Here is a 15,484-nt window from a genome sequence, read left to right on the forward strand (position 1 = left end):
GCATTAATGCAGAGTCTAGGTCACTGTGGTTTAGTTAATGCTAGTATCTGAAGAGATGTTCACATTTCACGTCTACAGTAAGGTAGACTGTGAACTACTTGTATCGCTGAATTTAGCTAAAATTCCATGAGATAATTTAGAGGACTGTCAAACTTTTGAAGTGCAAACTCATAAAACTTTACATTGGGATCGCTTTTTTGCTTCAACTGCACCTGACTTGAGAATACAGGTAATTTTTATTTCCTAACTCCTTGGAAAATATTTCTCCAATAAGTCTTATGTCTTCTTTATTATGGGTTGTTTTTAAGAAAGATTATTATCTCTGCGGTTAGTTTCCCACAGTTGATAAAAATCCATCAAAAACATCATAATATATAGTTAGCAAGGAGAAGAGCTGTTTTTCTAAGGCTGCAGGAACACGAAAGAAATAGCACTTCTTATTTGTATTAGCACAAACATTTAAACCTAGTCATACTGCAGGTAAATCCAATATAGTATTCAAAAGTTCTATAAAAATGAACAAAAGATACGTATTTACTTCCATTGCTCCAAGAGTCAAACATCAGATCTGCATGAGAGTTGTACTGTAGCACTTTGCTGGTCCGATTTAAGAGTTCAAAGTCCTTTTTGCTATTTGGCCCAATGATGTCCACATCCGAGATAAATTCAGTTCAAAAAACAGAAATTAGGGCAAAGACTCCATATAGCAAAGCACAAGGATATGCTACTAGAAGTTGCTGTCCTTCCATGGCTAATGCAGAAATAAAAATTTTGGAAGCAGAAAAACTACACCATCCAATAATTCCAGCAGTGAGAATGATTCCTACCATTCCTCTGTAGCCAACAAGGAAAAACAGGGGGAGGGGAGAGAAACAGATGAGATTAGTTACATAAGAATAAATTTTTAAAAAGCACTTAAAAATCCACATGTAGATATCCGCAGAAATAATCAAGATGTTTTTCAAATGCTGGAATGTACCTCACAGTGAATTCCATTATTTCATGTGATAAAAAGCTCATCTATAACACATCTTGCTCCTTAATCAAGCACAATTTCTCAGCCTTGGCAGCACTGACATTTGGGGTGGATGCACTTTTGCTGTGGGGGTGTATCTGTCCATCGTTAGGAAGTTACGCAGCATCCTGGCCTCCAGCCATAAAATACCAGGAGCATCCATGCCTCCCACAGTTTTTCACAACTGAAATTGTCTCCAGACATTGCCAAGTGTTCCCCGGTAGCAAAACTAACTCCAGTGGGAAAACGCTGTTTCAGTAGAAAATACTGTGTGTAAAATTTGAATGTAAATGTATCAATCTTAACAAATGAGAAGAGTGAGGCAGGGACACTGTGAGGCCATCATCCTGCTAAATCTCTACTACCAAATAGGTGATATATACTCTTCTCCTAAACTTTCATTTTCAAAGTGTAACAAAGCTCAATCTTTGGTCGTCCAGCACTAGCCACAAGGAGGAGCTTGAACTGTTGAGAGAGCATCTGTGCACTGGCCATGAGAAGCAACTTTATTAGCTTCTCATATTTATACCTTTATTTTTAATTTTATTTTTTTATTTTTTTCGGTACACGGGCCTCCCACCGTTGTGTCCTCTCCCACTGCGGAGCACAGGCTCCGGACGCGCAGGCTCAGCAGCCATGGCTCACGGGCCCAGCCGCTCCGCGGCACGTGGGATTCTCCCAGACCGAGGCATGAACCCGTGTCCCCTGCGTTGGCAGGCGGACTTCCAACCACTGCGCCACCAGGGAAGCCCTATACCTTTATTTTTAACCTTACCTAAAATATTATTTTAAAATAACCCATATTTAAAGCTGTGTACATCTGAGAACACGGTAGGCTAGTAACAGCCTCTTCCATAAAAAGAATGCTCCATTTTTAGTTAAAAAGCTGCTAAAGAGAGAATATGTGTTTATTATTCATCCACTTAGCATATACCCGATATCTTTTTTTTTTTTTTGTGGTACACAGGCATCTCACTGTTTGTGGCCTCTCCCTTTGCGGAGCACAGGCTCTGGACGCACAGGCTCAGCGGCCATGGCTCACGGGCCCAGCTGCTCCACGGCACATGGGATCTTCCCGGACTGGGCCACGAACCCGTGTCCCCTGCATCGGCAGGTGGACTCTTAACCACTGCGCCACCAGGGAAGCCCTGCCCAATATCTTTAAGAAGTCAGATATGATATAAAAAATATCAAAGAGAGGGTAAGTATAATTCTAAACAACTTGACCTTTTCCATGCAGTATTTAAGTTAACAATCACCACTGTTCAATTTGTTTATGGACACTGCTAAGTAGGCAAAAAACTAAATTCTTTATCATAGGTAAAAGAGAGATGGTATGAAAGATTTTTAAACTTATTCTCACTTCCATTATTCATCACTGAGAAATATAAAACACAGTCCTCACTTATAAGAGGCACTATCTAATATGTTGTTGAATCAGTGATTTATCTCAAACTGATGGTGAGGTAAATCATATTACACAGAACTAGTCAATCAACCCCCAAAATAAAGACCAGCACTTACTGCAAAGAAAATATCACTGCAAAGCTGGAAAGCAGGATCATGGGAAGAAGACAATATCCAAGGACGCTTGCCACACAACCAAAGGAAACACCAGTCATACTCATTAAGTTTAATAAACAAAACATTCCTAGGCATCCAATTGCACTGATCCCATATACATAGCCAAACTGGATTTTGCCAGCCTATGGGTAAAGAAAAGATTACAGGTTAAGGGCAAAACAGTTATTTTTGGCTTCTTTCACCTGAAATGGCACTCACAGAAGATATACAATTTGTGAGCATTAAAATCCACAAAGGTACCTATTCTTTATACGGAGAAGTAAAACAGTGAGCAGACTGGCTTTTATATCCTCCTTAAGAAGTTTAAAATATCCACCTCCCAACACACAGATATTGTTTTTCATTTTTTAGTTACCATTTGAGCTTGGCATAGAATTCAACAAAGATATAAAATCATGGTATGATCACCTAAAGTAGTAGATTTCTAAAAAGAAATCTGGCTGATTTTAAGCAAATAAACTACAGAGACAAGATGGAAAGCCATTCAGATGTTTGGATAGTAGCTAGTATCACTTGAAAGTACCCAAATTCCATCAAAATTGCCCTGAAGCAATTTATTCTCATTGGCAGATGTAGCTATAATCTTTTTAACAGCAGAAATAATCTCATTATTCACTTTACATGGGTGTTAGAGGAATTAGGAGAAAGGAAGCCAGGATAAGCAGGGAGCCAGGGTTCTGTGAGGAGGGGAGGAGAAAAGAAAAGTGGTAAATAACTGGGCAAGAGGAATATAATGGAATATATTTTCTTCTTTCATTGTTTTCCCAAATTGTTGGTTGCTTTATACAGTTCTCTGACAAACAAACAAACAAACACAAACCTTAAAGATTCAGCTCTTATAAAAGACAGCACTGAACAGTCTTAGGGCAGTGAATGTTAGCTTAATTGTAGTTAGTATTCTTAGTCCAGCTATGTGAACAAACATTGTATTCAGGTTATGCTATCACTAAAATCAGTCCACAAAGAAGCCTTTAAAAAGTTCCCGGTCAGATGTTTGACATATAAAACTCAATTGGGAGAACATCTCCACAGATTACATTAAATAGCAAAATCCTTGGGATTTTTCTTAGAATCAATATTTGTTTGTAAATAGTTGAGTAAGAGTGCAGAAGTTTAAAAGGGCTCAGCTGAGTTCACTAATGCACTCATATAGTAATAATAAAACCTTACACTTATACAGTGCTTTAAACTTTTCAAAGTGTTCTCACATAACCTGTCTTGCTTAATCTCCAAAACAAACTTGTTAGGTGGGAAGCATAGTATTATCTATGAGAGGGAGGTGAAGGATGAAATGACTTTGCTCAAGGGTAGAGTAGGAGCACTGAGTTCACACCCAGTTTTTCTGACTAAAAAGTCCATCTTCGATCCATTATGTCATTTACCTCTTCTAATTCAGAAACGACATAAAATAAAACAGTAATAATTATCTTTACAACTTTTCATTTTCAATATGCTTTAACATTCTTAGGGAGATGGGAGACAGGGACTAAAACCTGTTGCCTTTTAATGTTTCAATTCATTAAATGTTAAAATAATATATAGAAGACCAGCATTGCTACAACAAAACACCACCCAATTATGAAATTTTAAAAAATAGCAATAAACTAAAAGTTTTGTCAGTTTTTGAAAGGAAGGAATTTTGATGAGAGACTAAAGCCGTATGATATTTATTAATATTTTTTCCCTAATAACTGAAGCACTTAGTGAAACAAGAAATGATTTCTAAATACACTATATCTATTATCAATGGAGAAGTAATGAATAGGTACAAATTCAAACAACTCAATACTATTTAAGACACATCAAAGACTTGATTGTATAAGCAGAGTCTCAATAAAGGCTCTTGGTGGAACATTTAATCTCACACTGAGAGTTGCAACTAACATCTTACCAGTAACAATGTGGCTCCAAAAGCAAGACAAAAAACCACTGGTCCTGCCAAATCAGTCTCATTCATGATGCTGCCATCTGCTACTTTTAACGGGTGTAACACTGTGAGTGTTTTTTGCCAGATGTGATCAAAATTTATACCTAACTCTAAAGAAAAAGAAAATAAGGAAGTCAATCAGGATTTGTGATATACTTTCAGTTTACCAGAATCTATGTTGTAACAGGAGAAAAAATGAAACCACCAATATCAAAAGAGTGATCTAGCAATATCAGATGATATTATTTTGGTGAGTCCTCAATATCAGTCTTTACTGATTATGGTGTTTATTCCACAAATATCCAATTTCTGGTCTGATGTTAGAAACAGGTATGGACATGATGAAACAGACACTCTGCTATGTCTGCATAGCAAAGACTATATGGACAGTGTTAACAGTAAGGGACTCTACACCTGAGGCTTCAGGAACACTGGAGGCCCTGTGAAAACAAACAGTAAGGGACTCTATACCTGAGGCTTCAGGAACACTGGAGGCCCTGTGTATACAAAACTACGTCTCTCTGCATGTGTGTGCCTTTTTCTGAGGAGAGTATGCATAGCTTTCACTAGACTTTCAAAGCGTATCAAAAAAAAAAAAAAAACAAGAAACACTTTAGAACTACTGCTTTTTGTGTTTCGGGATACAATTTGAAAAACACCATACTTTTCAGTGATGTTACTAGCTCTGTCAGCTTATTTCCATGCAGAATAATCAATACCAAGCTATTTCCTCTCATTTCTTCCACTGATAGAATTTCAATAATAATCTGAAGTAAAAGTTACTCTGCTCATATACTGACATACTTTTTTATCACTTTATAAAGATCTATTAAAAATCTGGTCCTCCTGGCTCAATGTGGTTTCATATATACTCTGTTCAAAATGAGTCACTTTAGTAGAAAACTGTTTTCTACAATATTATTCTTTTAAAGAAAAGGGTAACTTCTCCAAACTAAGATTTATTTTCACTGACCAGCTGGGTACTATAGAGTACTATCAAGTGTTGCAACCAATCGTACCTTCTAATAAAGGTGGCTCATCCTCAAAGTTGTTTCCATAGAATGGCTGAGGCGTAGCTGGAGTATACGCCTGAGCTGGCTGGAAAATCTGCCCGGTGTACGGCTGTTGTGGCTGCATCATGTCTGGAGGGACAAACGGGCCTTGGTGCGAGTAGTCATAGCCAGTATACTGTCTACAATAAAAGTAAGTTACATTTCTCAGAATTATGTCAACGCCCCAAACTGATATTCCTGACAGGCAGAAAATCTTAGTCATGCAATTCCCAGCATATCTCTTTGCCAGTTTTTATAAACGGTGGTTGAAATTAATTACTAAGATCAAGCTGATTATCTACAATAAGTTGTATTTTATAGAGAATTTTCCTGATGATGCTAAAACTCACTCATGCAGTGCTTAAGCATTTCACAAACTATTAAGCTTTTAAACATCAGGAGGTCAACAAATGAAAACGTCAATGTTTTCTTGTACTTTCCCCTTTAGTGAGCATACATAAAGATAGCTGTGAAATAAAATTTATGCCCAAGACTATGAATAAAAACTCAGGATGACAGACTTTGTACTGCATGTTACGTTAATTTTCCACTGTAACTCAGATCTCTCCATGAGAATGAATGAGTATAAAATCATTCTTCTTTACTCTCTGTAGTATGTTATTTTTTGCAAGTGGTTAAATCTCTTTAAGAACAACCATCAATTTCAAAAAGTGGAAAAAAATCAAGCTTCTTTTTTGTGAAAGCTTTCTGAATATAACAAACATTATTAGCACACCTTGCATCTAAATAGTGCTTTTAATTTTTCAAAGTAATTGTATACCTACTGTCTCCTTTGCTATGTACTATAACAAATCTTGCATTTTAGAAGGAAACCTTACCATGGCTTTTTTAGTGATGAAAACAACAGGGAACAGACGGATATTGAAGCAATATCTTTTAAAGACCTGTTTTACTATGTTCCTGAAAAATATGACTTATCTATCAATGGTAAGAAATAAAGAAGTAACTATTGTAAAAGTAAGTTACTTTAAAAATGAGAGCTGAGAAGGCTTAGAGATCTTTTAGTCTAATTATCTTTAAAAATTTATAATTCCCTTTTGAAAAATATAAAAAATCTAATGACCTCATTATTGAGATTTTAAAATTAAATCTAATTTTTAAATTAACTGAACATCTTGATTAAAGCAAATCAAAGGTGAAGTTTCAACTACACATAGCTCTTATTCTCATGACTTACCACGCTAGTCCAAAACATGCTTAAAAAAATACTATTTATTTTTCTAGCTATAAAATATAGAATTCACTACAGCATTATTTTAATAGCAAAAAGCAGAAACCAAAACAATATAAACAGCTATCAGTAACTACACTGTGATATAGGCATAGACTACTCTGCACCTTTTTAAAGGTGTGAGGCAGTTTTGTCTGTACTCGTAAGAAATGATAATCAAGAAATATTCAGTGGGGAAGAAAAAATCTAATATTCAGAAGAGTATATACCATATGCACCCACCGTGACTATGCTTTTTAGAATATGTATGCATATCTATGTGCACGTGTGTATATATATACACGTACATTATATACACAATTATATAGGTAAAGGGACCCAGAGACAGGAGAAGTAAAAGACTTAATTTTCAGGTTATGAACTTTTGTACCTTTGCACCTTTAAAAATTCTGTATATTTATTATTTGTTGAAATTCATTAATTCTAAAATGTCATATGTAATACATGGGTATATATTAACTACTGAAAATTTCCAAAAACATAAATAATAACCTTTTGAATGTTACTGTGTAAAACACTGTTTTAAGTGTTTAATGTGAATTATCTCACATTATTCTCTCTACAATTCTTTAGGAGGTCAATTTTATCATCCTCTCCATTACAAAAATGTGGAAACATATTTGGGTTAAAATGATTTGTCCATGGTGGTGCCAGGATTCAGAACTAGACTTTTTAATTCCAATAGCCAGCTCTTATAGCAACTGTAGTAAAAAATTACCCTCAAATCCTACCTGACAGAGACAGCCATAATATCTTTTTCTATACATGCATTTCCCCAGTCATTCTGGTATGCAAGTATCTTGATTACTATTTTCTGTCTCTCTCTCTCTCTCTCTCTCACACACACACACACACACGGAGTTTCCACAGGGCTAGCTGGTTGAATTAGGACAAGAACTCACACTTTCTGATTTAGTAAAATATGCTATTGTGTTGATCTCTGTTAGGATGCATCCTAAACCCACCCTGGAGTTTATGAAAGAGCTAGAAAAGCTCCATATGGAGTTTTCTACAATCTGCATAAACAAATTGCATTTTATACTCTCTCTCCAAAGAAAGCAAGAGAATATGAATGTGTATGCAATAGAAAAAACAAGAAGAATGACATAAACCTATGGTTCTCAAAGTCTTTGATCTTAGAACCCATTATACTCTTAAAATTTATTATTGAGAACTCCTAAAATTTCTTATGTGGGTTATATCTATCAATATTTATTATTTTACAAATTAAAACAGAAATGTTTAAATACTTATTAATTCATTTAAAGTAACAATAAATCCATTACATGTTAGCATAAACATTTTTATGAAAAAATTATTTTAAAAAATTACTGAGAAAAGTGGCACTGTATTCTATTTTTGACAATCTCATTAATGTCTGGCTTCATATAAGACAGCTGCAAATTCTTATATCTGCTCCTGCACTCATTCTGTTGTGATATACTGTTTTAGTTGAAGTATTTGAAGAAAATCTAGTGTTGCAGACCTGTAGTTGGAAAAGAGTATTTTAATAACCTTTCCAGATTATCATGAATAGTCTTTTTTTTAACCTTAGTTGTATTTCTGTAATTTCCCCAGTTTATTTGAAAACAATCTTTTCTGACATATATTCATGTGAATTTTAGATCAGCTATCTCCAAGTGCACAGAAATTACCTATATTTGCCTATAAACTAAGCACTGATAAAAGAATACTTAACATATCAATATTTAAGCATTCCAACATAAAAGGACTTTTCCCCACTTATTATTTTTTTCCCACCTAAGCTGATCTATATTTGACATTCAGGTTAATTACATGCATGTAAAAGCAGACGCCATCCCCAAACTGACCCTAAGGTAAACCAGCACACAAGGGTCCTTCTTCCCAGACATAATTACATTTCCAGAGGCAAAGTGGTTCAAACGGGAACACTTAAGCTGACCTCCTTATGAAATCAACTAGACAGACACAAACTAAGGAGTGAAGGTGCTGAAGATTAATCCCACAAATCTTCTTCCTTCCTGTCCTGTAAATGCACAAGTGTGCACCCTGCGCATATATGAACACTTCTCGCCAACATCTCTGGACACCAGGCCCTGGCATCAAGAGGTAGTGCAGGGCAGGGGCCCCGTCCACACAGAGGGAAGAAGGTAGTGCAGATTCTTGGAAGTGCCAATGGGCTCAGATGCTGATGGGCCTTACAGTGATGTTTTACTTCATTATGTTCTATTTCACTGCTCTACTATTTTGTTTGTTCCACTATTTCTGTAACTGGGGCAAAGTGGGAGGTTCAACTAGTGTAAGAACACTTACCCCATAAACTGTCTGAATCAAAAATTTTATTTATTCTTCCGCCAAACACAACAACCGATTTCCATCTACAATTATTTTTTAAGGTAAGAAACAGTGAGTTAACTGAAGAAAGGGCTGCAGCCTTGGCTAGGGAATGGTGACACTGTGACACCTGACGGAGAATGCGGGCCTGTGGGATGAGCCTGGGCCACAGCAGGACTGGACCCAGGTCAGCGAACCTTCTCCAGGAAGCTCTGCAGCACCGCACACACTGCTGGTAGACAGTCCCAAAGTCAGCGTCATTACCATAATAAGGATCTTCAATCATGAGTTGTTTCTGTGGATTGTAGCTCCCAAGTAGTTCAATTTTCACTCTGCAGTTTTCAACTTGATTACTTTTCCTATTCAAATCTCTCAGGTTGTTTTCATCCATACATAGTATATAATCAAAAGTGGCAAAGTCTTCTTTGGTAACCTGTCTTGCTTTATGCACTGTGTTAATGCCATGATTTGTTAGGCAGCTCACAGCTCTTGGATCTGGTGACCGGCCCACGTTCCAGTCAGAAACAGCGCCACTGTCAATGACCCAAGTATCTGAAATGTTTTGATCTGTTACAAGTTTCCTGAAAACTGCTTCTGCAATGGGTGATTGACAGATGTTACCCAGACACACGAACAGCACTGACTTGGTCACCTGTTCGGCCATCTTCATCTTCCCGTGTGCATAGAGCGAATATTCTTTTTGATACATCAAAATGCAAAGCAAAGTGGTAGTTTTTTAAACTTAACTTGCAACATGGAAATAGAAACAATGCTAATGAACTCTGTTGTATTAGAATAAACTGATCTGTCTTATACTTTAATTGGATCCTTTATTATTCATGTATGATTTTGTAACATCATGCATTGGCCATTTAGAAAATATTAGTATGAATTATGCAGCTCTTCCAAATATTGACACATTTAATATAAAATATATATATAAATTTTAAAAAATCAGATTTGTTAATATCACCACTGATCTCATCAGAAAATGGTTAATTATTGGGAAGCTGACAAGTTCACAATGATGGACACAAGTTTTCCAAAATCCTCATTTTTGCCTGAAAACTTGAAATTGATCATTGGCCACACATACTGTTAATTGTTTTCCTTGAAGTAACAGGTCACTTCATTCATTTTTGAGAAATTATTCAAGTCTGAATAACCATAGCTTGTCTGTCAGATGTTCTTTCCAATAAAAATGGTTTCCACAAAAAAGTGGCTGAATCAACTTGTGACTCAAAATGCACAGGGGCTTTCCCAGAGATAATCATTGTACTTCAGTATGAAGCAGAAGTGCTTGAGGACTGTTTCCCATTTTGTCACACAGACTTTTCTAAAAATGTGTGTTGTCAAGATCAGCATTTAATAAAACAGTAATTCTTACAGCTTCACCAAGGGCACCCTTAAGTGAAAATGATTCCCCTCACTGCCCCAACAAGTGTGTGATGAAGAATACAATGATTACTAGAACAATTTGATGCCATTGTCTTGCCTCATATTTGGGTAACAGCAGTTCTACCAGTCATTACTTCTGCAACATCAGTGCAAATCTCAACACACCTAAAAAGGTATATAACACCTTAGAATTTTTACAAAAATAGTTTTGACCTTAAAGTCTTCCTGAAAGGTCTCAAGAACCCTCTGGGTCTGCAGGCCACACTTCAGAAACACTGATGCAGACCCATAAATTTCATGTAAGGAAAAGAAACACTGCAAACAAATAAGAGCTTTAAAGGTGGCACCATCATTCCTTCTTCAGGATATAAGGTGACAAAGACAACACCGTGGAATTTTACAATTTTTCTTTTCTAGCAGGATCTGCTCAGGAAAATTCCTGACTCACTCCTGTTGGTTTTAAACTAAAACTCTGCATGGTAGACATGACCTTTATAGTCTAAATCAACACTTTTACAGCAGGAAAAGCAGCAGATGTAAACCAATACTCTCAGAAGCACTCAGTATCAACAACAAAGACAAAAAGCGTCTTAATATACTGGGTTGACTACTTAAGTTCATCAAAATCCTTACATAGTCCACAAAGGTGTTATTAGCTATTTCGGAAGATGAAAAAGTACTAGCTTTCAAGACTTTAAAAAATATGCAATTGGTATTACTAAATATTTTATAGGCATATCTAGAATACAATGTGGAACCTGTCCAATATGACAGATTGAGATCAAAGGGCCTTTTACCATTTGGGTTTATTTTTTGTTGTATGAATGTATGAATGTACAGTATCCAGAGTGGAAACTAGGCAGAATGTTAAAGCTGACTTCATAGGGCAAATGTAGAACTAGGGACTAATAATAAGTCAAGTCAAATTTGAAGACAATCCAAGTCAGATGCAATCTGAACCTAAATTTTCATCAACAGAGAGATAAAAGTTAGCTGATCCTTGTTACCAAGTTGGGGTAACAAACAAATTGTTATTTGGTAAACTGACATGGACATAAAAATGTCATTAGGGTGCAGAAACAATACATATAGGTACATATAGAGGAGTTCAATTTTTTTTTTAATAAAGTTCAGAAACCCAGTCATTACTGCTAACACATTAGGCTTCTTATTTTCCTAAGCATCATCTATAAACTCACATTCGTTAACTGGCAGTAATGTTTATATAAGCACCTGGAATTAAACTTTTTCACTAGTACAGAAGCAATGCTTACTGGTACATGATTTGGTTGGAATGGAATTGTGAGAATAGCTAGCAAGAGAATATCTTTAGATATTCTGCTCTGTGGAGTACTGAAATGAGATGCTAAGTGTAAAGAAAAGATAAGTCATACCTTTAAGAGATGCAAACATGGACAGAAAGAAAGAAACATAGGAAAGAAAGGCAGAGACAGATAAAGCTAGGAGGCTGCAATCTAAATGGAATAATTCTGTTGAGTCCAAACATCAATATCATTTGGTTAAAAACAGGCCCACATACAGAGACAGGTTTTCCAAACCACTGTTGCAGCACCCTGACCAATCTTATATTCATCTGCCCTGTCATACACTGAACAATCACAAGAAACACATATTTAGGTAAATAAATGAGTGGTAATTTCTCAACATGACTTTTCCAATTCTGCCCAATTAACTGATAAAAGAGATAAATCTTCAATGGTATGTAATTGAGAATTTAAAAGAAAGAAAAAAAGTGGTTCACAGACAGCATTATTTACATGTTAACTCCTATTGTCCAATGTGTTGAATTTTAGGGGGGGGGAAGCTTTAGAATGTATCAAAAAATAAGCAGATTCAAGGAGTTTTGTTTTGTAAAAAGTATAGCCTATACAAGACAAATGATACTGTGGGGCTGAATTTGATTTTTGCTTTTTTAAATTCTTGGGCATTTTCATTCAGATTTATTAATTCAAACACATTCTAGTACTAATGTTTCTCTCAGATTGGATACGCACCCTTTCCATGCCCTCATCCTGGGACAATCTTCATTAGGTTTTTAATTCAGAGTCCATAGATGCACATCAGGTAACACACGAACTGTGTGGACATTATATGCACATTACTGTGGGTGTTTGCATGCACATATTTCTCAGAAATAGGCCCACAGTTTTCCTAAGACTCTCAAAGTGGTCATGGACCATCTAAAAAGGGTTAAGTAGGCCTGGTATAGGAAACGCCTTCACCAGATGGCAGGCTGAAAAGATTAACTTTAAGGACCTAAGAAACTAAGAATATGATGTCCTAGAGGAGATTGGTAAAAAGCTTTAAGTTTTTTGCCACAAACACCATGGACTAGAAAAAGAACAGAGTTTTGGTTTTGTTTTTTCAACAGTTCATGGATGAAAGGTTTTGAGTCCCCCTCACTTCAGTCTGTAACTGGCAATTTGTGTGTACTGACTGATCATAAAGTTTTGGTGTGTGGAGTAATAAAAGTGATTATCAGCTGCTTTATGAAAACCACCTGATGATTCATAGTATGGAGCTTACACTGTTCAATAGTGTCACTCAGGGCTTTCAGTTAACAGTTGATAAAGTCTGAAAGTTGGACTCATTTAGCTACTGAACAAGCTGTCAAAAGATTTTAATTTTTAACTCGTCTTGTGGCCTAAACAGCCTATCTTCTAGGTACTTAAAACTTCTATCCATATTTTAAATGATGTACAAATACTGTCACTAGAAAAAGGTTCTTCAAGAATCTACTTTTCCACTCATGGCACACCTGAAAATTGTGCGTAAGATACCAAACCCTAAATAGAGCAATCCCTTCCAACCCAAACAAGTGTCACAGATCTCTCCGGAGGTATAAAGATTATGAAAAGTCACGTTCCTGATACGGAACATGTTCACACATTCACTCTTAGGCAGAACCAAACATTTGGGGTAAATGCTTTCAATGCAATCTCAACTAAGTAAATGGGCAAAGTTGAAAAGTTACTTGCTATAAGGTCCTCCACTTCCTCCATAATCATAGGACTGCTGTGATTGGTCATCGATGCTGTAACTTGTCTGGTAGAAATCCGTGTTTAAGTTGTCAAAGCCTGACATTGCAAATGATCTGCAATAAAAAGAAACAGCAAAGACTGCTTATGCCCAAGGTCCTCCCTGACTTCGGTCCTGATACTTTACTTAAGCAAATACCCTCAGAAGGCAGTAAATAACTCTTCTAAAATTTTGGGGGGCAGCATTTGGAAGATGGGTCGGGGGTGGGGTGTGCTAAAGAAATGTCTAGACTCTAAGGCGAGGCCCGAGAAGACACCTCCACTTCAAGGAGCTGATATGCCTTGGGTTCGGGGCAGGGACGTGGGAGGAGGGGTTCCGTGGGGTCTAAAATATCAACAACAACAAAGATGATTCCTCACCTCTGGAGAGCTGACAACACGACAGCCTCCCGCAAAATAAGGCCTGGGCCGGCCAGAAAAGCGCAGACTCCTGCAGGGGCCTCGTCAAAGCAAGGCCCGAAAGGGAGGGAAGGTCTGAGTGACAGGACCGGGGCGCGGTGCCGAGAGGCGGCAACAAGCCGCGCTGCCCAGGTGCGGGGAGAAACCGAACAGTGAGCCACGGAACTGGGCACTCACCAAACGCGGAGGCAGAAGCGGAGGTGGAGGCGGCGGCGGCGGAGGCGGAGGCGGTGGCGGCGGTAGCTCCGGCAGCGTCCAGTAACCCCCCAAACTCAACTAAGGACCCTGTACTAGCCCCGTTGCTACGTGTCAGCAGGTTAAAGAACTGCTTCCGGGGCACGCCCGCTCGCGCAGGCGTGTTAGCGACAATGGAGAGAGTTGGGGGGCGGGGAAAGAGGGTACGATATGGAGCATGCGCAGTATCGACCAACTAGTCCAGCAGCGGGCCAATGGGAAGAGGGAAAAGCTTCCGGCGGCTCAGTTAGCGGTGGAGGCAGAAAAGCGCAGGCGCAGCAATTGTTAGTTGCTGTTTGAGAGCGAGTTACTTAGTAGACCGAGCGCCTGGGTGAAAGCGTGCAAGAACCTCTCAACACACACATACAAACACACCCCCACCTCAATGAAACAAACAAGTAAAAATAAACAGATAACAAGAAACACACTTGCCTTCAAACAAAAATAACAGTAGCAAAAGGACGTAACAAACCAAAAAACCAAGGAGTGTATGCTAGAGAGGAACAAGCAGCTACCCTTTGAGGTTTTCTACTCCATCAAAGAATTTCTGAAATTGCTCATGCAACTATCTAACTTACCACCTTTTACAAATAATTTTAGAATTTATTGATGTAGGTACAAACTGCAGAATTCTAGGTGGAATGACTATATCCTGATTTGGTGGGGACAGCCCCATTGTCCTATGTTATGCCTGTTTTTTCCAACACAATTACTAATTTTGTCCCCTTTTCATTTTCAAAAATATTCCAGTTTGGCTGATAAATTATATGGTTGTACTTTCTTTAAGCTTCATTATCTAGGAAGTGGAGTTTCTAGTTACCAAAAATATGCAATAACCTATCGCTTCATCTACTTAGTGATCTTACTGAAAAAAATTCTATTCTCTCTTGTTTCTTCTGTTTCCCTTTTCTCCTGTCCAAAAGAGATATTACTCTCAAATTTGAATAGAATACAAGAATATGAGCATTAAAAATTACTTGCTTAGGAATGAATTGTTAGATAAAGATATTACTCAAATTCTGCCTCTGTCCCTGAAAGCAATTACTGTGTTTACTGGATTTTCTTTCCTTTCCAACCCCTGCCCCAAATGAGAAGCCAAGCAAGAAAATTGTTAACATGATTAAATTTTCCTTATTGTTTTTTTGGTGTCCTGCAGAAGCGCTTGGGGATTTTGAGAATATCAGTCAATTTCATGGCTAGTCAGGTAGGCTTTTCTTTTTGGAAACTTTTTTTTTTTGGTGTTATACC

At 37.3% G+C, this 15,484-nt stretch overlaps 1 protein-coding gene and 1 pseudogene across 1 annotated transcript; both read right to left on the minus strand.

Annotated features, from left to right (window-relative positions):
• Positions 1-273: 273 nt before the first annotated feature.
• YIPF5 (Yip1 domain family member 5) lies at positions 274-13,653 on the minus strand. Its single transcript, XM_007466861.1, has 5 exons — positions 13,540-13,653; positions 5,546-5,718; positions 4,491-4,636; positions 2,540-2,721; positions 274-834 (listed from the first exon to the last, which is right to left on the minus strand). The coding sequence occupies exons 1-5, from the start codon at positions 13,647-13,649 to the stop codon at positions 672-674; spliced, it is 774 nt and encodes a 257-aa protein (XP_007466923.1). The 5' UTR covers positions 13,650-13,653; the 3' UTR covers positions 274-671.
• Positions 9,103-9,810, minus strand: LOC103069783 (low molecular weight phosphotyrosine protein phosphatase pseudogene; annotated as a pseudogene).
• Positions 13,654-15,484: the final 1,831 nt, after the last annotated feature.

Source organism: Lipotes vexillifer, unplaced genomic scaffold (assembly GCF_000442215.2).
Source record: "Lipotes vexillifer unplaced genomic scaffold, Lipotes_vexillifer_v1.1 scaffold99, whole genome shotgun sequence".
NCBI lineage: Eukaryota > Metazoa > Chordata > Mammalia > Artiodactyla > Lipotidae > Lipotes > Lipotes vexillifer.

Coding starts and splice junctions, on each gene's coding strand:
- YIPF5 (XM_007466861.1), bottom strand. CDS start 13,649: ATGTCAGGCTTTGACAACTTAAACACGGATTTCTACCAGACAAGTTAC. Junction 4,637..5,545: donor TGAGCCACCTTTATTAGAAG/GTACGATTGGTT, acceptor CTTTTTCTTTAG/AGTTAGGTATAAATTTTGAT. Junction 2,722..4,490: donor TTGGAGCCACATTGTTACTG/GTAAGATGTTAG, acceptor CTTTACCCATAG/GCTGGCAAAATCCAGTTTGG.